This window comes from Pyxicephalus adspersus, chromosome 6 (genome assembly GCF_032062135.1).
Source record: "Pyxicephalus adspersus chromosome 6, UCB_Pads_2.0, whole genome shotgun sequence".
Classification (NCBI taxonomy): domain Eukaryota; kingdom Metazoa; phylum Chordata; class Amphibia; order Anura; family Pyxicephalidae; genus Pyxicephalus; species Pyxicephalus adspersus.
Genome location: NC_092863.1, coordinates 20053876 through 20075673, shown reverse-complemented (window position 1 = coordinate 20075673; position 21798 = coordinate 20053876). Strand labels below are relative to the sequence as shown.

The window sequence follows — 21798 nt, the reverse complement described above, 5'->3', positions numbered from 1 at the left end:
CACATGGTGCAGCTGTAACGTCTGCCACCCGGTGGCCACTGAAGGTACTGCAGCCCGGGGCTGGCTGTGCGGCAATATTCGCTCCATAAGACGCACAGACATTTCCGCTTCCCTTTTGGGGTGAAAAAAGTGCTTCTTATGGAGCAAAAAATACGATATGTGAATTATCTGATAGAAAATGAATATTCTTTGTTTTTGTAAAATTTAAGGAAAGCAAGTCTTGATGTAACTGCCCCATATTCCTTCTTTCTGTGCCTTATTTTTCTTTGTCATATACAAATTGGTACTTTCTAATGGCTATTTGTGGTTTAAATAGCATTCTCACTGAAACAATTACCAAGATAAAATAAACTACTTTTAAACAGTTATATTGTTCTATAAATAAGGAATATGATCTTTCACTTATTAAAATAAGTAAAGCAGTAAGTTTTAAATGTATCAAGTTAGGGAAAGGTTGATTGCGTGTGACAGATGCCAATCCCTTAATTTAAGTAATATGGTCTGAGGTTGAAAGTCTTTTTGCCAACTCTACTGTGAAAATGTTTTTTTTTTTTTCTGCCACTAATTTTTTGCACCCTTTGATTATTTTTTCTATGAAAGAGTGTCTGGAGAAACGTCTCAACGTGATATTTTAATACTGAATTAAAAAAACTCTTGCCTTTTTAAATTGGTCTGTAGATTTTGAACAGTGTCTAGAATACTGATGTTTCTGATAACAATCCTTTTGTGAAATACAGCTCTATCATTACATCTGTTAATGCAAAAAGATTTTCGTGGTATAGGTTAATACGATTCCCACTGATTGTATTCTGTACATTGTTGTCTCATTTTGATGTGAGCTCATGACAACATTTCTCTCTTGTCTGGTTTTATTACCACATCTTTTTTTTTTTTTTCAATACTGTTATCTAGTTGTTAAAGGAAAAAAAAAACAAAAGTTCTGTTTGATATGCTGCATATTTAGATTATTCTCTAAAGAGCCACAACCGTGTGTTGTCTACATTAGTCCACATTTTAGTCCCCTCCCTCCTCACAAGAATAGTATTGTAGGTAAACGAGCAGTTATTTTTATATTTTTGGCTACAGGCAGGGGTCTTAATGAATGATTTAATACTTTCTTTATTGTATCTGTCTTTGCAGGAATGGTGGACCCATTTATGGCTGAATGAAGGTTTTGCTTCATGGATTGAATACCTATGTGTGGATCACTGCTTTCCAGAATATGACATATGGACACAGTTTGTCTCTGCAGACTACACTCGTGCACAAGAACTGGATGCTCTGGATAACAGCCATCCAATAGAGGTTTATTTCTCATGACCTTTTTGATTCAGATGATGAAATACCTTTCTTGGAAACATCAGATTGCTTCTGTAGAAGATAGCATTACCACTTGATAGAATGTGGCACTAAGCCAAAAATCAGAATTTACCTTATGAATTTGAACTTGGTTTATTGTCCTGATTCCCATCAGTTTCACAGAAGGCCTGCAAAGAGATTACAAAATACAAGTTGATGGTGTATTAAGCTGTACAAGTATTGTAATTGCTCTGTTTAGCACAGGTTTCCAGATAACTTTCAATGCTATACAATGAGTTCTTTTTATCCAGATATTTTTAATGACGTTGTTCTTTATATTAAGAAGACACATTGCAATAGGTTCTTTCCTTTTAGTGTGTAGTCATCTGTATAGGGCTATGTGCCCCATGTATTAACCCAGTTGCTATATTCTTTACCATCTGTTTGTAGGTCTCTGTGGGACACCCTTCTGAAGTGGATGAAATATTTGATGCTATATCATACAGCAAAGGTGCATCAGTGATCCGCATGCTCCATGACTACATTGGAGATGAGGTAAACTGCTGGAGATTTTGCAAAACTAGTAAAAGGTTTCAGAGCTTTAGGTTATTATACACAGTTTGGTATATTTAGTGTATATTTTATAGGAAACGGTCATAAAAATGTTGCTGCCGTTGCTGACCTCTATTACAAATCCTAGTTGTCTGTCATGGTGATTATCTTCCTTAAGACCTTTCTTAGCTGGCAATACTGAGCAAATATATACCAGCGGACTTCTAACTTTACTTGCTGCTTACATTTTCTAGGTTGTTGACTGGTGACAACCTTTCAATTCGAATTTTCAGAGTGTTAGCAATAATTGCAACCCTGGTATTTCTCTTATGACAGGCGTACTTTGATGAACAATACAGTCAGATGTTTGAAATTACAACAAACTTTCCATACCATAATTTTGTTAGGTGTACGAGGTGCTTTTTTAACAATACAGAGGCTAGTAAAAGGGTTAAAGGAAATATTTTGTTCAAGCTCAGTTCAACTGAGTCTGTATTAAATGTTCTACCGCTAGCATGAAAAACATTTATTCGTTTTTACTTTCCTTTTGCAGGATTTTCGTAAGGGCATGAACCAATACCTCACTAAATTCCAGGAAAAGAATGCTGCCACAGGTACTTCACATCACTGTATTGTCTCTTTAACTCTGTTTGCAATGGTAGTGATGCCACCACCCAAACCTACCTTCCCTTTTCCCTTCCTCTCAGCTCCCTCTGGCACAGCTGTAAACTGAATACTCTTTTCTGCAGAGGATCTATGGGAATCTCTAGAGCAAGCCAGTGGGAAGCCAATTGCTGCTGTAATGAGCACCTGGACCAAACAGATGGGTTTCCCCTTAATATATGTGGAGTCAGAGGAGGTAATTTACCTGTCTAAAACATTATTCAACAGATTTATATGGCTTAATATCCTATTTTGTTTGTTTACAAAAGCATGTATTCTATAAAATGATAATACCAAGTAAACCCCTATGAATTTTCTTTTCAGAAGGAAGACTCTAGAATCTTAAAGCTGTCTCAGAGGAAGTTTTGTGCCAGCGGTCCTCATCATGGTAAGACATATCAGCCCTGTTATGCTTTTTAAGTGGCCACCTCTGGGCTTTGAGTGACCCTATTTGTGGTCTGCAGTCATTGAGTGACCTGATCATAGGTTGCTGACAATACTGTGCTTTTGGAGGCACGGTACTGTCATTATAGTCTCTTATACTTTTCTGGAGCAGCTCAAAGCTATCCTACCTTTCTTTCTTCCTATTTCTCTTATTTCCTTTATTCTCCCGACGATAGGTTGGCGGGTAAGCCTCCAGCCCTTCTCTCCATATAACATCCTCCTATTGCCCTCGCTCAGGTGAGGAGAGTCCTCAGTGGATGGTACCGATCAGCATCTGCACCAGTGAATCCCCGGCCTCTGCTAAGTTAAGATTTCTTATGGACAAGCCAGAGATGACAGTTGTGCTAGAAGGAGTGAGCCCAGACCAATGGGTGAAGGTAAGCCTAAATACCTTGTGTTAGACTGCGTTAGAAATGAAGTCACTATAGTACATAGGACTGACCTGGCCTTGTTTTGGGTGGGGGTCATCACGGTACTCCCCAGGCCTATTAGTTTGCAATTTGCTACGTCATTTTCTGGGAAAGCTTCTTGTAACCACTCTGATATCTCCCTTTCATTTATTTTTTTAAATGTGTCAAGAGATTTAAAGCTAAACCATAGTCAAAATAATTATGCTCCTGTAGAGCATTATTAGTTAGTTTTAAAGTTAAGTACCTGAAAGGGTAAACAGATTAGCTTCACTTTTTCAGAATTAAGCCCACAGAAAGTGAGCAAAACTTGCTGATAGTGTCAAAAACAAATGCCTTTTTTTTCCCTTGTACTCCCTCTGTACTAGGTATCCCCTAACCACAATATGACTGCCTTCAGCACTGTTGTACTGTGAAAAGGAGATGTTGTGCATTTTTTTTATACAGATGACATTCATTTTGGGCAAAGGCATGTAAAATAACATGATCAATAAAAATTTGTACAAGGTTTTTATTGCATGCTATCCAAGATTGTAGTTCGGTTTTATGGTATAAGTGGGCAAAGAGAAAGTATGTAAAAATGGTAACGCTGTATCAAAACTCTTTACAGTCTCTCTTATAAAATATAAGTCACTCTTTACAAATATCTTATAAAATATATACACATAATTATTTTAATACCTGTTTTGTAAATCTCTAAAATTTGTGTAACCCATTATACTCATTCTCTGTTCTCAACTTCTCTAGTTAAATCCAGGAACTGTAGGCTTCTATCGCACCCAGTACAGCCCTTCTATGTTGGAGAGTTTGCTGCCTGGAATTAGAGACCTCTCCCTGCAGCCTGTAGACAGGCTTGGGCTGCAGAATGATCTTTTTTCCATGGTGAGTATAAAAAGTATAATTTTTTAATTACATGAGTAAATGGAGGTGTGAGACTGTGATGTACAAATTCTCACTATTTGTAATTCTCCAACCAGTAATGGTTAAGTGACTACTATAAAGTGCTCCCTCCAAGTTTTGACAGCTCTTGTTGGAACTTTTCTGGACAGATTGCTGTGATAATTTTTTCTCTACATTCATCCCTTCATCAACTTTATTAGTGTGGGACAAGATGGCACATGGCATAGGCATTGTTTATAAGAGCTAACATGCCCATTTTTATTCATGTTTATTCCTACAGGCACGAGCAGGTTTAATCAGCACAGTTGAAGTCCTGAAAGTCATGGAGGCCTTTGTGAATGAGCCCAATTATACTGTGTGGAGTGACTTAAGCTGTAATCTAGGGATTCTGGCCACACTGTTATCTCACACAGATTTTCATGAGGAAATTCAGGACTTTGTCAGAGATGTTTTTTCTCCAATAGGACAGCGTTTGGGCTGGGACCCCAAACAGGGGGAGGGTAAGTGTTAAAAGTTGAATTCTTTGTTTTCGAAAGTAGCATGTTTCTGTTTAGTACAGGATTACTGTATTTGCTAGCTCATATACCAGCTTGCAAGTCAGAACAGACTTTTAGTCATATAAATACCATCTATCTTGCTTGCCATTTTCTGTTTGAATGCCCCAGCCGCTGCTTTTAGCAGGGGTGGATTGGGCAGGTAGGAATAGCAATGCAATATTTCTTTTTGAAAAAAACTTTTTTAATTTGGTTATATACATTGAGATTGCAACTGGTTAAATATTCTGATCTCCAGTATTTGTGTATGAAAGCAGGGTTTAATTGATTATTTCCTTAGGACATTTGGATGCTTTGCTCAGAGGCCTAGTATTAGGGAAGTTGGGAAAGGCTGGCCATAAACCTACCCTGGAAGAAGCTCGCCGCAGGTTTAAGGACCATGTTGAAGGAAAGAACATTTTGAGTGCTGATCTCCGAAGTCCAGTTAGTTTACCCTTTACTACTCCTTTTTTTTTCCCCCTGTATAAAACCACAGCTAGTAATAAAACTTGTTTTCCTCTTAGGTTTATGTGACTGTTCTAAAACATGGAGACAGCACTACACTGGACACAATGCTAAAGGTCAGTCATTACCAAAAGGAATGTGTTAAGGAGAAAGTAAACTGAAAAATGCCCAAAACAAATACATTTAACTTCAACCTCACAGTCGATCGGTACGGAGGTCTCTTCCATCGCATCCCGGCATCTGTCTCCGATCTGGCGTGATACTATGGCAGGGAATCCTAAAATTGCTGACAAATACCTACTATAATTTTCTTTTGCCAACTATCTTCATGGCATTACATTTGTCATGCTGTAATACTATTTTAAAAGGACATGGCACTGCTGTGGGATCAATCATATACACACTGCTTATATGTGACAGACTGGTTTATTAGTGTTATCCTATAGATAAAGGGAAAAATGACAGGAAGTATGTGAACAGTTTTCAGATTTAACCCTTCAGGTTGTCCTTGGTTGTTTACCAGGATTTCTGTCCCTTGCTTAGTTGTTTCTAGAAGCCAACATAGATGTCACCCTGTCTGCCTAATAAATGTCAAGAAGTCTTCTGTAAACCCATCTAATCACCTGATGGTAAGATTTTCCCTTCCTCTAGAAATAATGGTCACGGCTAAAGGCTCTAATATTCAATTCAAATCCCAAATATGCCTTTGGTACACAGACCTCATTTTTCAAATCACCATGGTCTCTATCAATCTGTTGTCTCAAAGTCCAGTCTTGCACCCTCTTTCTCAGTCACTGGCTTTGCCTGTTATCCTCAACATTTAAACACTTGCAATGTATTTCATCAGATGTGGAAAGCTTTTTTGGTAGTGGTACCTTAAACTGCATGCAAGAGATGCAGAGTCCATTGCATAAGTTATTGCCCTTGTTATGCTTCTTTTCATTACTTGTCTTTCTTTTCAGCTCCACAAACAAGCTGACATGCAAGAAGAAAAAAATAGAATTGAGCGGGTTCTAGGGGCAATTCCTTCTCCAGAGTTAGTCCAGAAGGTGCTAAACTTTTCCCTTTCGGTGAGTTTTAATTTAACTGTATTAGAGTTCCAGTGGGGATAATACCAAAGCTCTGTTAAAAGTGCACGTTTTCACGGGTATAAATTGGGCAGATCATTTTTGTTTGTAAATGTTGGTCTGTTTTGTATTCATCCTAAAGTACAACTAAATTACAGTAGGTCCTGTAAATATGTGATGCCTATATTTTCACATACCCCCCCCACAGACATAGCAACTCACAGGATAAGCAATTCAGAAATTGAGGCCGTACTGACAATCCGTTCTGGTGGGTAGGACTAGGTTTTTGAATCGGCAGTAGCAATACTGATTTACCATACCCATCTAACATATTCTCAGCTCAATGTAGTGCAAGCAGGCATAGCTTGAATGAGAATGGCAACTTTGCTATGAATTCAGAAGCAGTCACCTGTCGCACCATCATAGGGAGCTTAGTTAGGTATTCTTCACTGGCAGGAACATCATGCTTTTTTGGGAAAAAGAATATTGTAAGAGCAGATGCACTTATACATATATAATATATAATTACCTTCCTCATCACATTAGTTCTACTTTATATCTCAGTTGCCGAATATCATTTTTAGTAGTAAGCATATGAAGTCAAACTTGTAGCTACAGTTGATCTGTGTTAGAACACAGATCAGCTCAGTTGTTTCCAGAAGCAAACATAGATGTCACCCTGTTTGGTTGGTTATTATATGTCAAGAGGTCTCTTTAACCCCCCTGGCGCTATTCCAGAGTGTGGGTTGGGGTGAATTTTAAGTACTAAAGCGGTAACCCCGAGCCACACTTGGGGTAGCATTATAAAGATCCTTACCTGCTTTTTGCTTTGTCCAGTGTCCTTACTGTTTGTCCACTACCAGCCCTGACCTTTGTCTGACCCTTTTTTTTGACCATTTCCATTTTTGACCATTTGAAAAGGTCCCTGACCTTGAACACATCCCTGATTTCTGACTGGAAACTTGAATACATCCATGGCTTCCAAAAGGCGTCTCTCTAGCTGAAAAGCTGTTTTCGAACAGCTAGAAAACGGTGATGGTCATTTAGAATCACCTGTGGAATCGAGCAATAGTGATTCACCAGAAAACTTGTCATTAGACTGTGAAATATGAATACAGCGACGATTCTGAGCTTGAGGTCAGTGATGTGCGAACTTGCTGCTCTATTGACCTTGGTAAGGTTCAGGCAGTGCCCCCAAGCACCTGGTATGAAAATAGATACTGAACGCGACAACCCCTTGACATACCTACAATTGGTTCTGACTGATGAGGTTATTGAAATAATAGTTGCTGAGACAAACGGGTACACTGAACAACAATTAGCTGCTCCACACTGGAGGTTTGCAAGCAGCGGAAAGTGGGAACCAGTGACCAAAGATGACATTTGGTTATTTCTGGGCGTAGAGATACTTCAGTGAATGGTGGGCAAACCCCTGCAGAAGTGTTATTGATCTAGCAATAAATTACTTGCTACTCCATTCTTTGGCACAGTCGTGTCCAGTCGAGTACAGATTTATCTTGATCGTGAAATTTTTATACTTTGCAACAAAGAATTTGATGAAACTACTCATCCTTACAAGAACATTTGGGAAGTATCTGAAATAATTCTAAAAAATCCCCAACAGACCTATGTGCCAGAAAGAGACATCAGCAAAGATGAAAGTCTAATGGCCTACAAGGGGAGGCTCAGCTGGGTTCAATACATTGCATCAAAGAAAGCACGATTTGGCGTAAAATCCTACATGCTGTGCAAATTATCAACTGGTTACATTTGGAATTCAGTCCTATACACTGGGAAAGGAACAACATTTAATCCAAAATACAGCAACTATGGAATGACAACATCTTCTGTTCTCTCACTCATTGAGCCATTGCTAAATCAGGACTGTTGCATCACAACCGACAACTTTTGTACTTCTCCTGAACTTTGAGTTTCTTCTGCAACACAAAACAGCAGATGCCTTTGGAACCGTTAGGGCTAACCGCCGCAACATGCCATCGATGTTTGGAAACAAGAAGCTGAAGACAGGAGAAATTGTTGCCTGGCAGAAAGGCAAAATGATGGCCCTGTGATGGCGTGACAAGAAAGATGTGTGCCTAATGAGTACAGTTCATAATGCCCCCACTGTTATGGTACGAACAAAAGGTGGGAAAGAAATCATGAAGCCACAAGTAGTGATAGACTACAATAACATAGCAATGACATTCTACCCAGTAATGAGGAAACTGCAAAAAAAATACTAGAAGATCTTCAGGCATCTTCTTGAGCAATTCTTGTGGAATGCCTACATTCTCGTCAAACAAGTGTGACAAGCCTGTGAGTCATTCGGGCTTCATTTGGAAAGTTTCCGAATTTATTTTTTTGACCCACCATCACCATCAATGGCTGTGGATTGACCTGGATGTAATGCTGTTGCAGTTGTCATCCCGGAATGCCTGACTAGTTGTCACTTCATGGACTACATCCCACCAACTGAGAAAAAGCCAGCACCTACAAGGATGTGCGTGGTTTGTTGCTCGAAGACAGATAACCGTGGAAAGATGATCAGAAAAGAAAACAGGTTCCACTGTCCTGATTGTGACGCCGGACTTTGTGCAGTCACATTTTTCAAAATGTATCGTACCCGGGATGTCTACTAGACCAATATGTAGTGTCTACTAATTTACCAATATTATTGCACCTTTGTTTGGACAGATTTCTGTGTTTTTTGGTTTGATTAAAATATTAAATTAATAATATTGTTAAACAATTTTATTATTTTTTATAGTTATTAAAAAATTATTATTTTTATTATTTATGATTACCCGGGAGTTATTCCTAAGAATTACAATATTAAACAACAAATTTCCATGCAAAACAATGTACCGCTTTTGATTTAACCACCTGAGCGTTACACTGAGGTCTAGATTTCTGTTCCAAAAGCTTTACACTGTTTTTCATGAAATTTTTTTTTTAAATTGTAGACCTGTAACTTACAGAAATATGTCCGAAGAGGGGTTCTAGTAGATATTATGAATATAAAAAATGTTTGAAACACACAATCATGTAAAAAAAAAAAAAAATACTTTTAATAAAATTAAAGGAAATTAGGCGAAGATCAGCAAAGGTAAGATAAGACACAGTGTTACACACTAGCCATCCAGGGAATAACTGGCAATTTTTAAAACTTTGATTCTGTATTTATTGGGGTTTGTTTTGAATTATTTTGTATTTGATTGGATACGGGAGTTTGTATCCAATCCAATACAAAATAAGAATTTGAATTTGCAAGTTATTTACTTTTATTTTATTTTTTTTTATTTTTTTGTATTGGATTGGATACTGGAGTTTGTATTCAATCCAATACAAAATGAGCGTTTGAATTTACCAGTTATGTACTTTGTATTAATTTTATATTATTTTGTATTTGATTGGATACTGGAGTTTGTATCCAATCAAATACAAAATATAAATTTGAATTTCCAAGTTATTTACTTTTATTTTATTTTTTTTTTTTTTTTGTATTGGATTGGATACAGGAGTTTGTATTCAATCCAATACAAAATGACAGTTTGAATTTACCAATTACACACTTTGTATTTATTTGTTTTGTATTGGATTGAATACAGGAGTTTGTATTGAATCCAATACAAAATGAATGAATGAGTTTCTGTTTGAATTTCCCGCACACGTGCCGACGTCATCACGCACGCAGAAGCCTTCCGGTTTTTTTTTTTCTCTGCCGGACGGCTTCTCATTTCACAGATCATGCGGCGCTGGACGAAGAAGGACGTGGATGATCAGCGGGACCAGGTAAGATGGCAGCCGGTATCTTGTGTTCCGCCGGCCGGTATGTTGTGTTCCGCCGCAAGATGCCGGGCATCTTACCGGTCCCGCTGGCACCCGACGCTGGAGAGGGAGATCGACGGACGACGATGGACGGAGGACGACGCTGGAATAGGAAAACGACGCTGGATGTGCACAGCGGGACCATGGAGGTAAGGATGTGACAAAAATACGGGCTTAACCATCCTAGCCATTTTTTTTTGCCCGTACGAAGGTCGGGCTTAACGGCTAGGTGCTTAATAAATACTGACATGATTAGACTGCCAGGGAGGTGAAACCCATCTAATCACCTGAAGATGAGATTTTGCTTTCCCTTGGAAAGGATGTCAAGGCTAAAGGCTCTAGTATTAACCTCAAATCCCAAATATGTATTTGGTACACAGACCTAATTTTTCAAATCACCATGGCCTCTAACAGTCAGTTAAGACAACTTAATTATTACCATTGCTCCGTAGAAGGTACACTGCTCCTGCTTGACCCTAAAATTAAATTATATTAAAGTCAAAATTTTAAAGTTGCCACTAGAAAATATAGTCTGTAATTTTTTGCATTTTAGGTACATTTTCAAGTAAAAGCTATTTAAAAGAGGAAATTCTTTTATTTAATAATTTATTCTTTCTGTACATTTTAACATAATCCCAAAAATTTATTTTCTAAATATTACAAGGCGTTTTTTTATTGGTGACAGAACCTTTCCCTGAATTGGTTTAAAAAGTTTCTACACTTCAAAAGTGATCTGCTTTTTGATTCCATTCCTAAAGACCCCACCAGTCTGCAGCCTTGTTGTATTGGGAGAAAAAACATGTTAGCAGTCCCTGTTGTATTGTAAACTTAATTCTTAAATATAACACCAATAGCTGCAGAAAAAATTGACCGTGAATACATCATCTGGTAATGCTCACAATGAGAGTGTGTGCTGGGATATACAGTAAATCAACATACTAAATCTACATGTGATTATTAAGTATTTAAAGATTACTTATAATTTACTTTCCAGCGATTCGTTTGTATTCAGTTTTATATTTGCTGTGCAGGAAGAGGTACGTCCACAAGATACAGTATCCGTAATTGGAGGGGTTGCTGGGGCTAGCAAACAAAGCAGAAAGGCAGCATGGAATTTTGTGAAGGAAAACTGGGAAGAACTCCATAACCGGTACCAAGGTGGCTTTCTCATCTCCAGACTGATAAAAGTAAGATTACACATTTACACTTTATTATTTTCAATTGCTATTGCATAAATATTGATTTAGGTTGACATTTTTTTTTTTACTTTTAGCTTTCAGTGGATGGTTTTGCAAGTGAAAAAATGGCTACAGAAGTTAAGGTGAGGAAATAAATGTTTGCTTTGTACATGAGCACTTTTACTAGCATTATTGCAAGTTCTTGGGTGTTGTAGTTATATTCTATTAGATATTCTTTAGCACATTAGTGCTTGAGTAAAAACTTTCCCAGCTGAACACTGATAATGACATTCTTGGTTAAACATACCTCACTGTTTTTTGTTTTTTTTTTGTTATTTTTTGGGGGACAAGCCCCCAATTAAATATTATTATTATTATTATATAGTGCCATCATATTACGCAGCGCTGTACAAAGTCCAAAGGCGTGTCACTATTTGTCCCTCAAAGGAGCTCACAATCTAATGTCCCTACTATAGTCATTTGTCATTATTGTAGTCTAAGGTCAATTTTAGGGGGAAGCCAATTAACCTAACTGCATTTTTTTTGGGATGTGGGAGGAAACCAGAGTACCCGGAGGAAACCCATGCAGACACGGGGAGAACCTGCAAATTCCATGCAGATAGTGTCCTGGCTGGAATTCGAACCTAGGTCCTAGCGCTGCAAAGGCCAGAGTGCTAACCCCTGAGCCACCAAGCTGCCCCCCCCCCACCACCACCTTTTTATCAGCAGTTTGAACTTTTATTTCCTCCCTGTACACATTTCATAACCTAAACAAGGTTGCAGTGACTGACAAGAACCCCTGTTTAAGACGGTTTGTTTGTAAGAATAGCATCCAGTGAAAATCAACAAAAAGTTCCTCCTTGTTTTTGATGTAGATCACAACTAAAATGCCACCTTCAGACAAGTGTGATGTTAAAAATAAATTAAAAAAAAAAAAAATCTGAAGAAGTTTCTCCCAGCTTTCTTCCCTACTACTTTTGTAGTAAAGAGAAAAGCTACACTGCTGAGGCTTTTGAATATATGGAAACTTTAACGTCAAACTTCTCTTTTAAGAACTTTGATCTGTCAAAAATAGTGACTACCGGGGCTAGGGGCTGTTTAGTAGTCCTGGTCAAGAATTGTCACAGAAAGAGTGACTGGTAAGATCGCCACCACCAGAAACATACTCCCAGTGGCCATGTGATGTGTTTGTATTTATTTTGTTTGTTATGAGCCAGGCTTTAAAAAAATAAACGCTTTAAATTTTTTCTGTCTTTTTTCTTTGGGGAACAGGATTTTTTTGATGTTGCCATACTTCTTGGTGATTTACGGCCACAGTCACCTACATGCTCAGAGCCATACTCCGATTCCCAAACCTTGTTGATTGTTGGTAGCTACGCTACTGCATTAAATTTTTTTTAAGGGTTGTTTATGTAGGGGTTGTTGTGTGGCTTTTTTTTTTTTTAAATGAAAAAACATTTGACCCCTTTGTACTATCACATAAGGACCTGCTTATCAATGTGTCATGCTTCGCTGTTTTGACTACTTGGTAAAGAGTGGTGAAAATGAAGACATTATGTTGGCAATCCCATTCCATGTGGGACAACATTGATAGTCCTAGAAAATATATAAAAACAAGACTGAAAGTAGAGCTCCCTATTTGGGACTTGTTTTTTCCTTGGTGCAGTTTTCTACTGTCACAGTGTTCAATCTAGTGGCAGGGTTTAGAATCTATGCATTTACTTTTATTGCTATTATGTAGTCCTATTTCTAGTCCTCAGGTGTTGACCTTTTTAACTTATTGTGAGGTAGGTGATGGAGCATATGGTTGACAAGGCAGAAGCACAATAAGGAGAACCTGTAAAGTGGTTCTTGTCATTGTTTTTTGATTTTTTAGTGACTAACAATCTACACCTGGTAAGGTTCTACTTTATATTTTAGTTCCCCGAAAACAATGGTCGAAATAATTCCTTTCTCCCTATTATTTAGACCTTCTTTTAATCTTAACACTCGCCTCCCTCAATCTTCTTCATATCTTTAAGCTTATAGCACTCTATATATTTATTTTTATTCGGATCTTCCTGAATTTATGAATAAAAGAGCTGCTGATGCCAACAAAAAAAAATACCTAAAGCTGGGTTGACTGGATCTTGAAGGGGGGATGTGTTTTAGTATTTATTTTAGCAGCTCAAAAGTTCCTTGTGTGTTTGTGTCCAAAGAAGGGTTGTCTGGTATTGGCACTTGAATATAGCATATGGTGTATACTTTAGGACGTGTTACACATGCCATTACATGTTTACTCTTTCCCACTAGGCATTTTTTGAAGCTCATCCAGCGCCTTCTGCAGAACGTACGGTGCAACAGTGCTGTGAAAATATAATCTTGAATGCTGCCTGGCTGAAGAGAGATGGTGATGCCATGCACCAATATCTACTGCTGCGCAAGTCCCCTTCGTCTGCTGTGTGAATGTGCGCAGTCATTCCCATCCGCCTGCTGTCTCACCGCCCCAACAGGCTAGACCCTAGGCCCCCTCCATGGGAGGCTCTGTACCTGTCCTCCCTCATCCCTCAACACCCCTTCCCACCTACCGAGGAGCTGGTCCAAAAAAACAGAAACCCAATCGGCTCCTGCTTACTTCCCAAGTAACTCCTTAGGGATTTTATTAAATTGTCCAGTCAGTCTGTACATAAGGAAAATAAAAGTAGCATCAAGCTGCTAACTGTGAATATCTCATAAACATTCAGAGGGAATTCTGTTTGAGAGTAGACCAGGAGAGGGACTTTTCTATTGGTGTATATGTGGGGTAGGTGTATCGGACACTGCTTTAGGAAGTTAGCTGTAGGTAGGTAAGGAGGGGCGCAACCTGACAGGTTATTACAGAGTGTGATTTAGCCAAGGCCGGGTATGAAAGGTGGCTGGGTATATAGACAGTCTTTTATTTTTGACAAGGGGATATCTCCTCCTGTTTGCTCCCTTGATTACCTCTTGTACTTTCCCTCATAAGAATACTGTAACTGTTGGTTGCCTGTTGTCTGTTTTAGAGTTTAACCTATTGTGCTGGAAGGAATATTTACTCTTGGGGTCTGAGCCCAATTACTTCACTCTCATGCCCATGATGCAACTTTTCATTGGCCTGGACCATTAACCCCTTTCAGAACTGAAGGCCTATGCGGCAACTTGTTTGGTGCCGATGGACTTGTCCTTAATGTAGATCTCCTAATAATGCTGAAAAAAAGCAAGTAGGGCTGTTCTTAATGTTTCTCCCCTGTCTATCCTCTCCTTTCCCTTTATAATTTCTAGGTCTCCCAGATTGTGGGTTTGTGAAGCCTAATGGCATAGTGGCAGGGCCATAGGCCTTGGTTCTCAGACTTGCTTACCGGATTCCTCTTTTGTGCTATTGTTTTAAATCACCGAAATAAAAAAAAACTACAAAAATAAAAACAGTTGGCGTTAATAAAGATACAATGTGAGTGTATAATATACCAGTGTTTTTTGTCTTTCTGAATTATGGTTTCTAAAAGTGTTTTTGCTTTTATGTTTTGTATGCTTTAAGGTTTCTCTTTATGGAGCATGGACTGTTTGAACATACCCACTGTCTTACTGGTGCTTCTCCCTAATTATTTCAATACTTTGTTGCTAACTATAGTTAGCTACTTGTTGCTTTATATTTCATTAGGCATGACTCCCACAGATGTTGCTACCAGGTTAAAGGGACAGAGATGGTTCCGCTGTTGCTTTTACAGACCCTGTTTCTTCTGTGGAATATAAAGTTTTCTATGCATGGATATACAAAGTACACGAGTATTCACTTTCCATGCTGCCAAGTTCTTAGAACATTTAAGGTTTTCTTAGAATCTAAGGTTTTTGGGTTTTTTTTAAGCAACACAAGAAAAGCGTATAAACACAGAAAATACAGTTGTTGAAGTCCACGCTTTTAAACAGGTTATGGCACAAAGGGTATTGAGCTACAAGAAAATCCACCCCAACATATTGTTACAAATAATTACAGAATGGGTTAGACAGGACATTCTGTGCATGAACTGCTGCACTCTAAGAAATTAAAAAAAAAAAATCAACTTTGAGGAGTTCAGGTAACTGCCCATCTTTACATGTACATCTATCAATTGTGTTCATATTGGGTAAGGTAGGGATGAGAGGACTAATATCTATTTCATAACATTTCATAGATTTATTTTTCATAGGATATTTTGTAGCGGTCCATACATGGTTTACCAACTGATTAAATGAAAAGGGGTCTGTACATGTAATCTCAATAAATGAGAAGGTATATCTAATCTGATGACACACATGACATCACATAGAAGACGATTGACCTTTGGCCAATAGGGGACTATGGCTGGGCAGGTCTAAAATATATTATATATATATTTTATAAGTACCCACTACAGATCTGTTTGACCAGCAGAGATGATCTTTTGCTGTTAAACCATTTGTTTCAGGCTTTGATGTGCATTTAGAGATCCTCTTCTGTTATACCTTAGTTGTAACCAGTGGCACCTTTCTAATAATTCTTTAAATCCTTTTTGAGACCATTCTCCTAATTCCAGAGATAGTTGTGTGTCTGAAACACTCTGACCAGCCTGTCTGTCAACAATAACCATGCCACATTCACAGTCAATTAAATCACCGTTCTTCCCCAGTGGGATGCTTGGTTTGAACTTGAGGCTGCCTTGCCAAGCTGTACATGCCTTAATAAGTTGCTGCCATGTGACTGGCTAACTAGATATTATGAGCAGTTGAACAGGTGTACATTACAAAGCTGAATAAAAAAAATATGGTTTAAAGAATGGTAGATAAAAAAAAAAACAGGCCAATTAGTTTAAATCCTTTAAACAGAATTGCATCAAAGCAGAGTGTCAAAAGCCAAAGGCAGTGCAACTGGTTTACTACAACAGATATGGTGACACTGGTTGCCTGGCCCTGTGTGTGCTGGGGATAAACTATTTCCCACATGCCTGTGCAGGAGTTACATCATCTCTGCACAACCAATCTAGATAGCCGAAGAAGAGAAAGAAGATGGCAGCACCCTGCGATGGAAAGAAGATAGACGAATAAATCAGTTTTATTATTTTTTTTTAATAGTACACAGTCCATCTGTGTCATTACATCCGTAAAAACTGCTAAAGTACGTAGTTTGAATCAGGAAACAGTCATTGGCGGCAAAAGAGAAGCCGGAAGCCGATGTGGAATGAGGGTCTTTTTTTTAAGTATATGTTAGATGGGAGATTCACAAAATTGTAGCCAGCTAAACCAAATGTAGTAAAATGTATCTGATCTGTTACTCTGGGAGCCAAAAGGTCATCCATAAACATAATGTTGTTCACTCTAAGAAACCCTTTGTCGAGAGGTGTATGAGCAGAGAATTCTGGCATCTTTTTGTGGTCATTAGCTGCATGCAAGAGCTTTCTGTCTGTTGGAGATTTCTGACAAGGTGTTACCAGTACTACTATGGTACAACTGCAAATGGTGATGAATTACATATCACTGTGTACCCCAACATACAAAGTACTACCAGTCCCAGTGTTAGAACATATAGTTCTTGTTTAGACCATGCTAGATGTTGTGTCCTTGCTACAGCAGTAGCAGGGTGCACATACCATCTGTTATGGTCCTGATGAGGGAGGCATTGCCTGGATAGTCCATCATGAACTGGAGGAAGCTGTATCTGATGCTTGGGCAGGGGTACAGCAAAGAAGAGGCCCAAGTCCAGGGTGATGCTCCTTCCTGGCTTTGAGGTTTCTGTTTCTCTCTAAAAACCTAACTGGAAGGCTAAAGAGGGCCATTGTGCCCACATCACCATCAGGATGGAAGTTTGTCTTTTTAGGGTGTTATGGGCTTATTTCTTCCCTTCTGCCTAACTACCTTAGCAAAAAGCCAAACTAAGGAAAAGTCAAAATTTACATTCAAAAATTAACAAATAGTAGAAAAAGGAAAAATTAGAGACTTTAAAACACACACACACGCAAACCACATATGCATGAATCATCCTCCAAGTGTTTCGTGCTGTATTATCGCTTGTTTTGAATATTAATATTAAAAAACTTCAATGTTACTGGTATTGTTGAATTTTACAACTGTTAGTTACTCTGCCACATAATTGTGTGTGTGTATATATACACATACATACAAATAAACTGTCATGGTGCTTGGCATTTGAAGAGTGGCCAAGCTTGCCCGTGCATGTTAATAGTTCAAAGAATGTCAGGCTCAATGGTCGGCCCCCACACATTTTCACCTCACCAAAACTGGCCCTCTTTGCAAAAAGTTTGGACACCCCTGCACTAAGGGGTGATTTGCTGCTAGCAGAGGTAATTTCCCTGGCCAACTGTTTGAACGTATAGAGCTCTTTTCAGCTCTCTTAGGGCTAATGGATGTAAAAATCAGTCTGCAATAGAGTACACAACACCATTAACCTATTGTGCATCCCTTACTTTCTTTATATGAACTGGTCTTTGATAGAGGCTGACTCTGTGAAATTCTATCTGCCTAGGATAATATGACTGTATCAGCCTCAGTAAGAAAGGGTTTAAAAAAAAAAAAGTGTTGCTTGAGAGTAGCAGAGAGAGCCTTCCTATACTGGGTGGCTATGGACAGCCAGAACCTCCACTGCTTTAAAATCAGTCCTGTCCCTTACACAACAGCAGATAGGACACATGAACAGCAGGGCAAAGCAAAATGGCAGAAGCTGCAATAAAATCACCCTGCGCACACGCAGCTGACGTCATTGCACCTTTGGCGTCATTGGAAAACCAGGATACTGCCTATCACCATGACTGAATGTAAGCCAAAGGTACGGGGGCTCCGAAGACACAGCCATCTTACGTGCCTGTGAACATCCTGAGGCTACAGCATTCCCCAAAGGGCCAGCAGTGGGGCTTTCCATCTGGCAATATTTCAAAGCCAGTTGGGGGGGGCTTCACCTAGGTCAGGATCAATGGACTGCCAGGTATTTACTCCAACAAGGTGGGTGATGACACGGTGAACCCGGGGGATTAACCTATTAGTGTGCTGACAGGGAGCTGTCAGGAAATGTATCTCACAAAAGAAGGAACAGCAGAATTTCACATATACCATAAACAATTGATACCTACAGACCGAATCATACACCTAATAAATTACCTCCTGACCCACAACTCCATGCAAATAAGAACTGTTTGTGTTCACAGTGTACGCCACGTTTTGTCATTTTTCATCCTTTTGGACTGTAGCATTACTAAATTATAAATATATTCCCCAACATTTAGTATCACTTGCATAAACTTTTGTTTTCTGTTGTGTATTATTAACAGCTTGTCAGACTGCAGTATGTGGATAGTTTAATTTTACTGGCAGCAGAGCCATTGACATCCAGTGACTAAGCATAGAAGCATTTCAGATACTAGAAAACTTTAGAACGCCTGCAGTGTTCAAACATGACATTTTTCCTCTTCAGTCCAAGTGTTTTTCACTCATAGAAAACAGAGTTTAGAATTATTTTAAAACCAGCTGAGATGCTAATTGTTAACAAAGTAGTTAGATATAATTGACGGTGATGCTCTCCACCAGTGTTGGGTTTGTCTGATCTCAGTAATCTTAAAGAGTGAGATTTGGTAGTTTTAGTATTACTTGTAGTTCTTCTCTGGACATTTAAAAACAATGCTCTTATATCCTGTAGAGATATAGATGTTATGTGACAGGAAAAACACACACATTACCTGAACTAGACTTCCTATGCCATTCTAGGCCTAAGTGAAAAACTGTTACAGATTCCAGGTCTTACTTGATATTGTAACAATGCCCAAGCAATCTAACATCTAAGGTAGTGACATTTACATGATTTGTTTGTACAGGTGTAAAAATAAAGTAACAATTACTCAATGCAGTAGATCCCGTCTTAGGTTTCGAAAAAACTGAAGACTGGAGAAGCTTAATCCATAATTGCAGGCTTTATCTTGTCGGAATTGGGAACTTCTGTAATGCAGAAACTTATTAACACTGTGGAAATCTAGTACAGAACACAAGAAACAAATACAAACATACTACATTGCCTGATGGTAAATAGTTGTTACCAGAGTGCAGAAATCCCGGGTCTTCACCAGAGCCATTGCAGATGTAGAAGGGCTTGTATGACAGAACATATTCCAATATACAACCCACATAATTGCCTTGCCAAGACCATGCCAATACAAGGTAGATCAGAATATACAAGCACTACAGACTAACTTAAACAGATGCTTAAGAACTAGTTAAGGACCGGACAATAAAACAGCTACAAGTTAGATAGAATATAAAGTGCAGAAAATTTCCAACATTCTTTACACAAACAGTATTAATAGGAATATTATTATTTCCTTAAAAATAGACAAGTAACTTTGCGATCTCCTGTTCTTAGAGGGAAGAGAGTACAACTAGAGAGGTAATCTTGGAGAATACTGCTGATGTAAAGTTTGCAGGGCTGTTGACCCATCCACTTAAAGAATGAGGTGAGCACACTCTCCAGATCACAAAAAAAGTCAGTGTAACATTCAGGCTAAGCATGCCAAGCATGGGCCACATAACTGTCCTGTCTGGAAAGAAAGGTGGTAGAAGGCTTTTAGGCACTCAATATAAACTCTAAAATTCTTCTGACCACAATTCACAAAAATCACCACGAAAATGGCTGCCTTTAGGGACAGCAGCCCCAGTGAGATCTTGACCCTGGTCTAAATGCATCTGATATGAGCAAAATCGAGCACAAGATAGGTCCCCTTCCAGTAATCTAGCTTCCTGGGGGATTAATACTCTAAATTTGTCATGAGGAATTAAATGATTTAGGGTGTTAAGTGACCCTTCAGTGTGTTGAACCCAAGTCCTACACTAAAAGAAGTTCCAGAGTAAGTTGTATTTATGCGAACACTGCCTCATTGGTGCTTAGCAAAGCTTATGGTATTGGGCAGAGGTCAGCAAACTTTTTTGGCCTATAGGCCATTTCAGGGGTAGGCAGGAGCACCCTAGCCCAGACTCCCAGGAACACCCCCAAAAGGGAAATCCCTCTCCTCCGCAATGCATACGGAGGAAAAGGAATGTCCCCTATTTGCCCCGGTGGTGGAAGTGTTAACGCCAGCCGTAGTAAATAGGGAAAGGAGCAACAACACAGAGGCTTAAGAGCCACATGTGGCTCCGGCTCCAGTATCTGGCCTAAAGGCTGGAGTTTGCTGACCTCTGGTATTGGGTAACCATGATGACCCCATGGATAATGCACCACATGATGAGCAACTGCTGGATCTCAATGAGTTTCGTTGCAGTAACACACACAACACCCAACACAAGAAGGTCCCACAGAGTTCTGAACACTGATTGGCAGATCAAGAGTCCAGAGTGCAAGGCATTACATCATGGAACCCCCACTAGAAAGGAGAAAGCAAAGACTCAAAATTATTGCAAAACTAAATATATATGGTATTGGTAATAGTTTTCCTGGCTTTCATATGGGTTTTTAGCACCCATTCACAGCAGTCTAGGTGTAAGCTTCTTTGCATGTCAAGATCCAGGACATCAGGTGGTATTTTTTTTTTTGTTTGGATGCAACGTGGGATGAGAACAAGAAGAAATTTGAAATAGGGAGGAGGTTACCTTAGGAGCATGCACCACAGCCATTAGAATGATTGCTAAAAAAAGTCAGCTCCTTCAAGAAACTCTTCAGGAACCTGTAAACCCAAAGCAGCGGGAGGAAAAAACAGCCCACTGTCAGCTCAACTGACCCCATGGCTTGCTGCCAAGGGAAAACATTGAGGTGAAGTTACCCTGTGGTTTGTCAAGGTTGCACCAGGTCCACTTGTCGGAGGAAGGACCACTGGCCCACAGTTGAGGGATTTCTGATGTAAAGACCATTTATTGATGACTACTGTTTTGAATTTAAACATCAAAGGATATAGATTTTCTTTAAATCTATTTGGCTGACATGGTAATGCTCATTCCACATCCCCATTTTTCAAATAAGATAGGTTTAAAAACTAGAAGACCTTGGGAGGCCACTTAGTACAGTTTCAGTACATTTGGGACTGTCATCCATTACTGGGCCGGGTCAATCTCCTAGGACTATCCAAAACAAAGTGCCCATAGTTGCTCTTGCTGGCATCTGATATAATTGTTACCTATTCAATTGAAAGTTAAGAATGAAAACTGAGCAGATCTTGTCCCAATATCTTAGAATGCTGATTTTAATTTTCCTTGTGGAAACCTCCATTGGGGCCCACTATGTCATTTGTGCCCATGACTTTAGGGTAATAGGTCACCATGAATGACATTGTCTTGCAGACTTGCCAGATTCCTCCCAGAATGTGTTTATTCTTGAACAATACCCAATGTTGGAACCATACTCTGGTCCCCCAGGTATATTAGGTCTGTGTTGGAAGGAAGAGACTCTTTAAACAAAATATTAACTGAAACCTAGGAAATTTATTTTTTCTTTAAGGTTTTTTTTTTTTTGTTTTCTTCCTGGTTG

General features: G+C 39.0%; 1 protein-coding gene across 1 annotated transcript in view; it reads left to right on the top strand.

Moving 5' to 3' along the window:
* Positions 1-14795, top strand: part of NPEPPS (aminopeptidase puromycin sensitive) — a 49822-nt gene extending 35027 nt beyond the window's left edge. Inside the window, exons 9-22 of the mRNA XM_072413694.1 lie at positions 1141-1305; positions 1750-1854; positions 2405-2465; positions 2601-2710; positions 2839-2902; positions 3196-3335; positions 4113-4247; positions 4546-4765; positions 5100-5242; positions 5323-5379; positions 6226-6333; positions 11190-11345; positions 11432-11479; positions 13629-14795. Of these exons, the coding sequence (XP_072269795.1) occupies positions 1141-1305; positions 1750-1854; positions 2405-2465; positions 2601-2710; positions 2839-2902; positions 3196-3335; positions 4113-4247; positions 4546-4765; positions 5100-5242; positions 5323-5379; positions 6226-6333; positions 11190-11345; positions 11432-11479; positions 13629-13781 (1665 nt within the window). The 3' untranslated portion in view covers positions 13782-14795. The remainder of the gene's footprint in view (positions 1-1140; positions 1306-1749; positions 1855-2404; positions 2466-2600; positions 2711-2838; positions 2903-3195; positions 3336-4112; positions 4248-4545; positions 4766-5099; positions 5243-5322; positions 5380-6225; positions 6334-11189; positions 11346-11431; positions 11480-13628) is intronic.
* The last annotated feature ends 7003 nt before the right edge of the window (positions 14796-21798 follow it).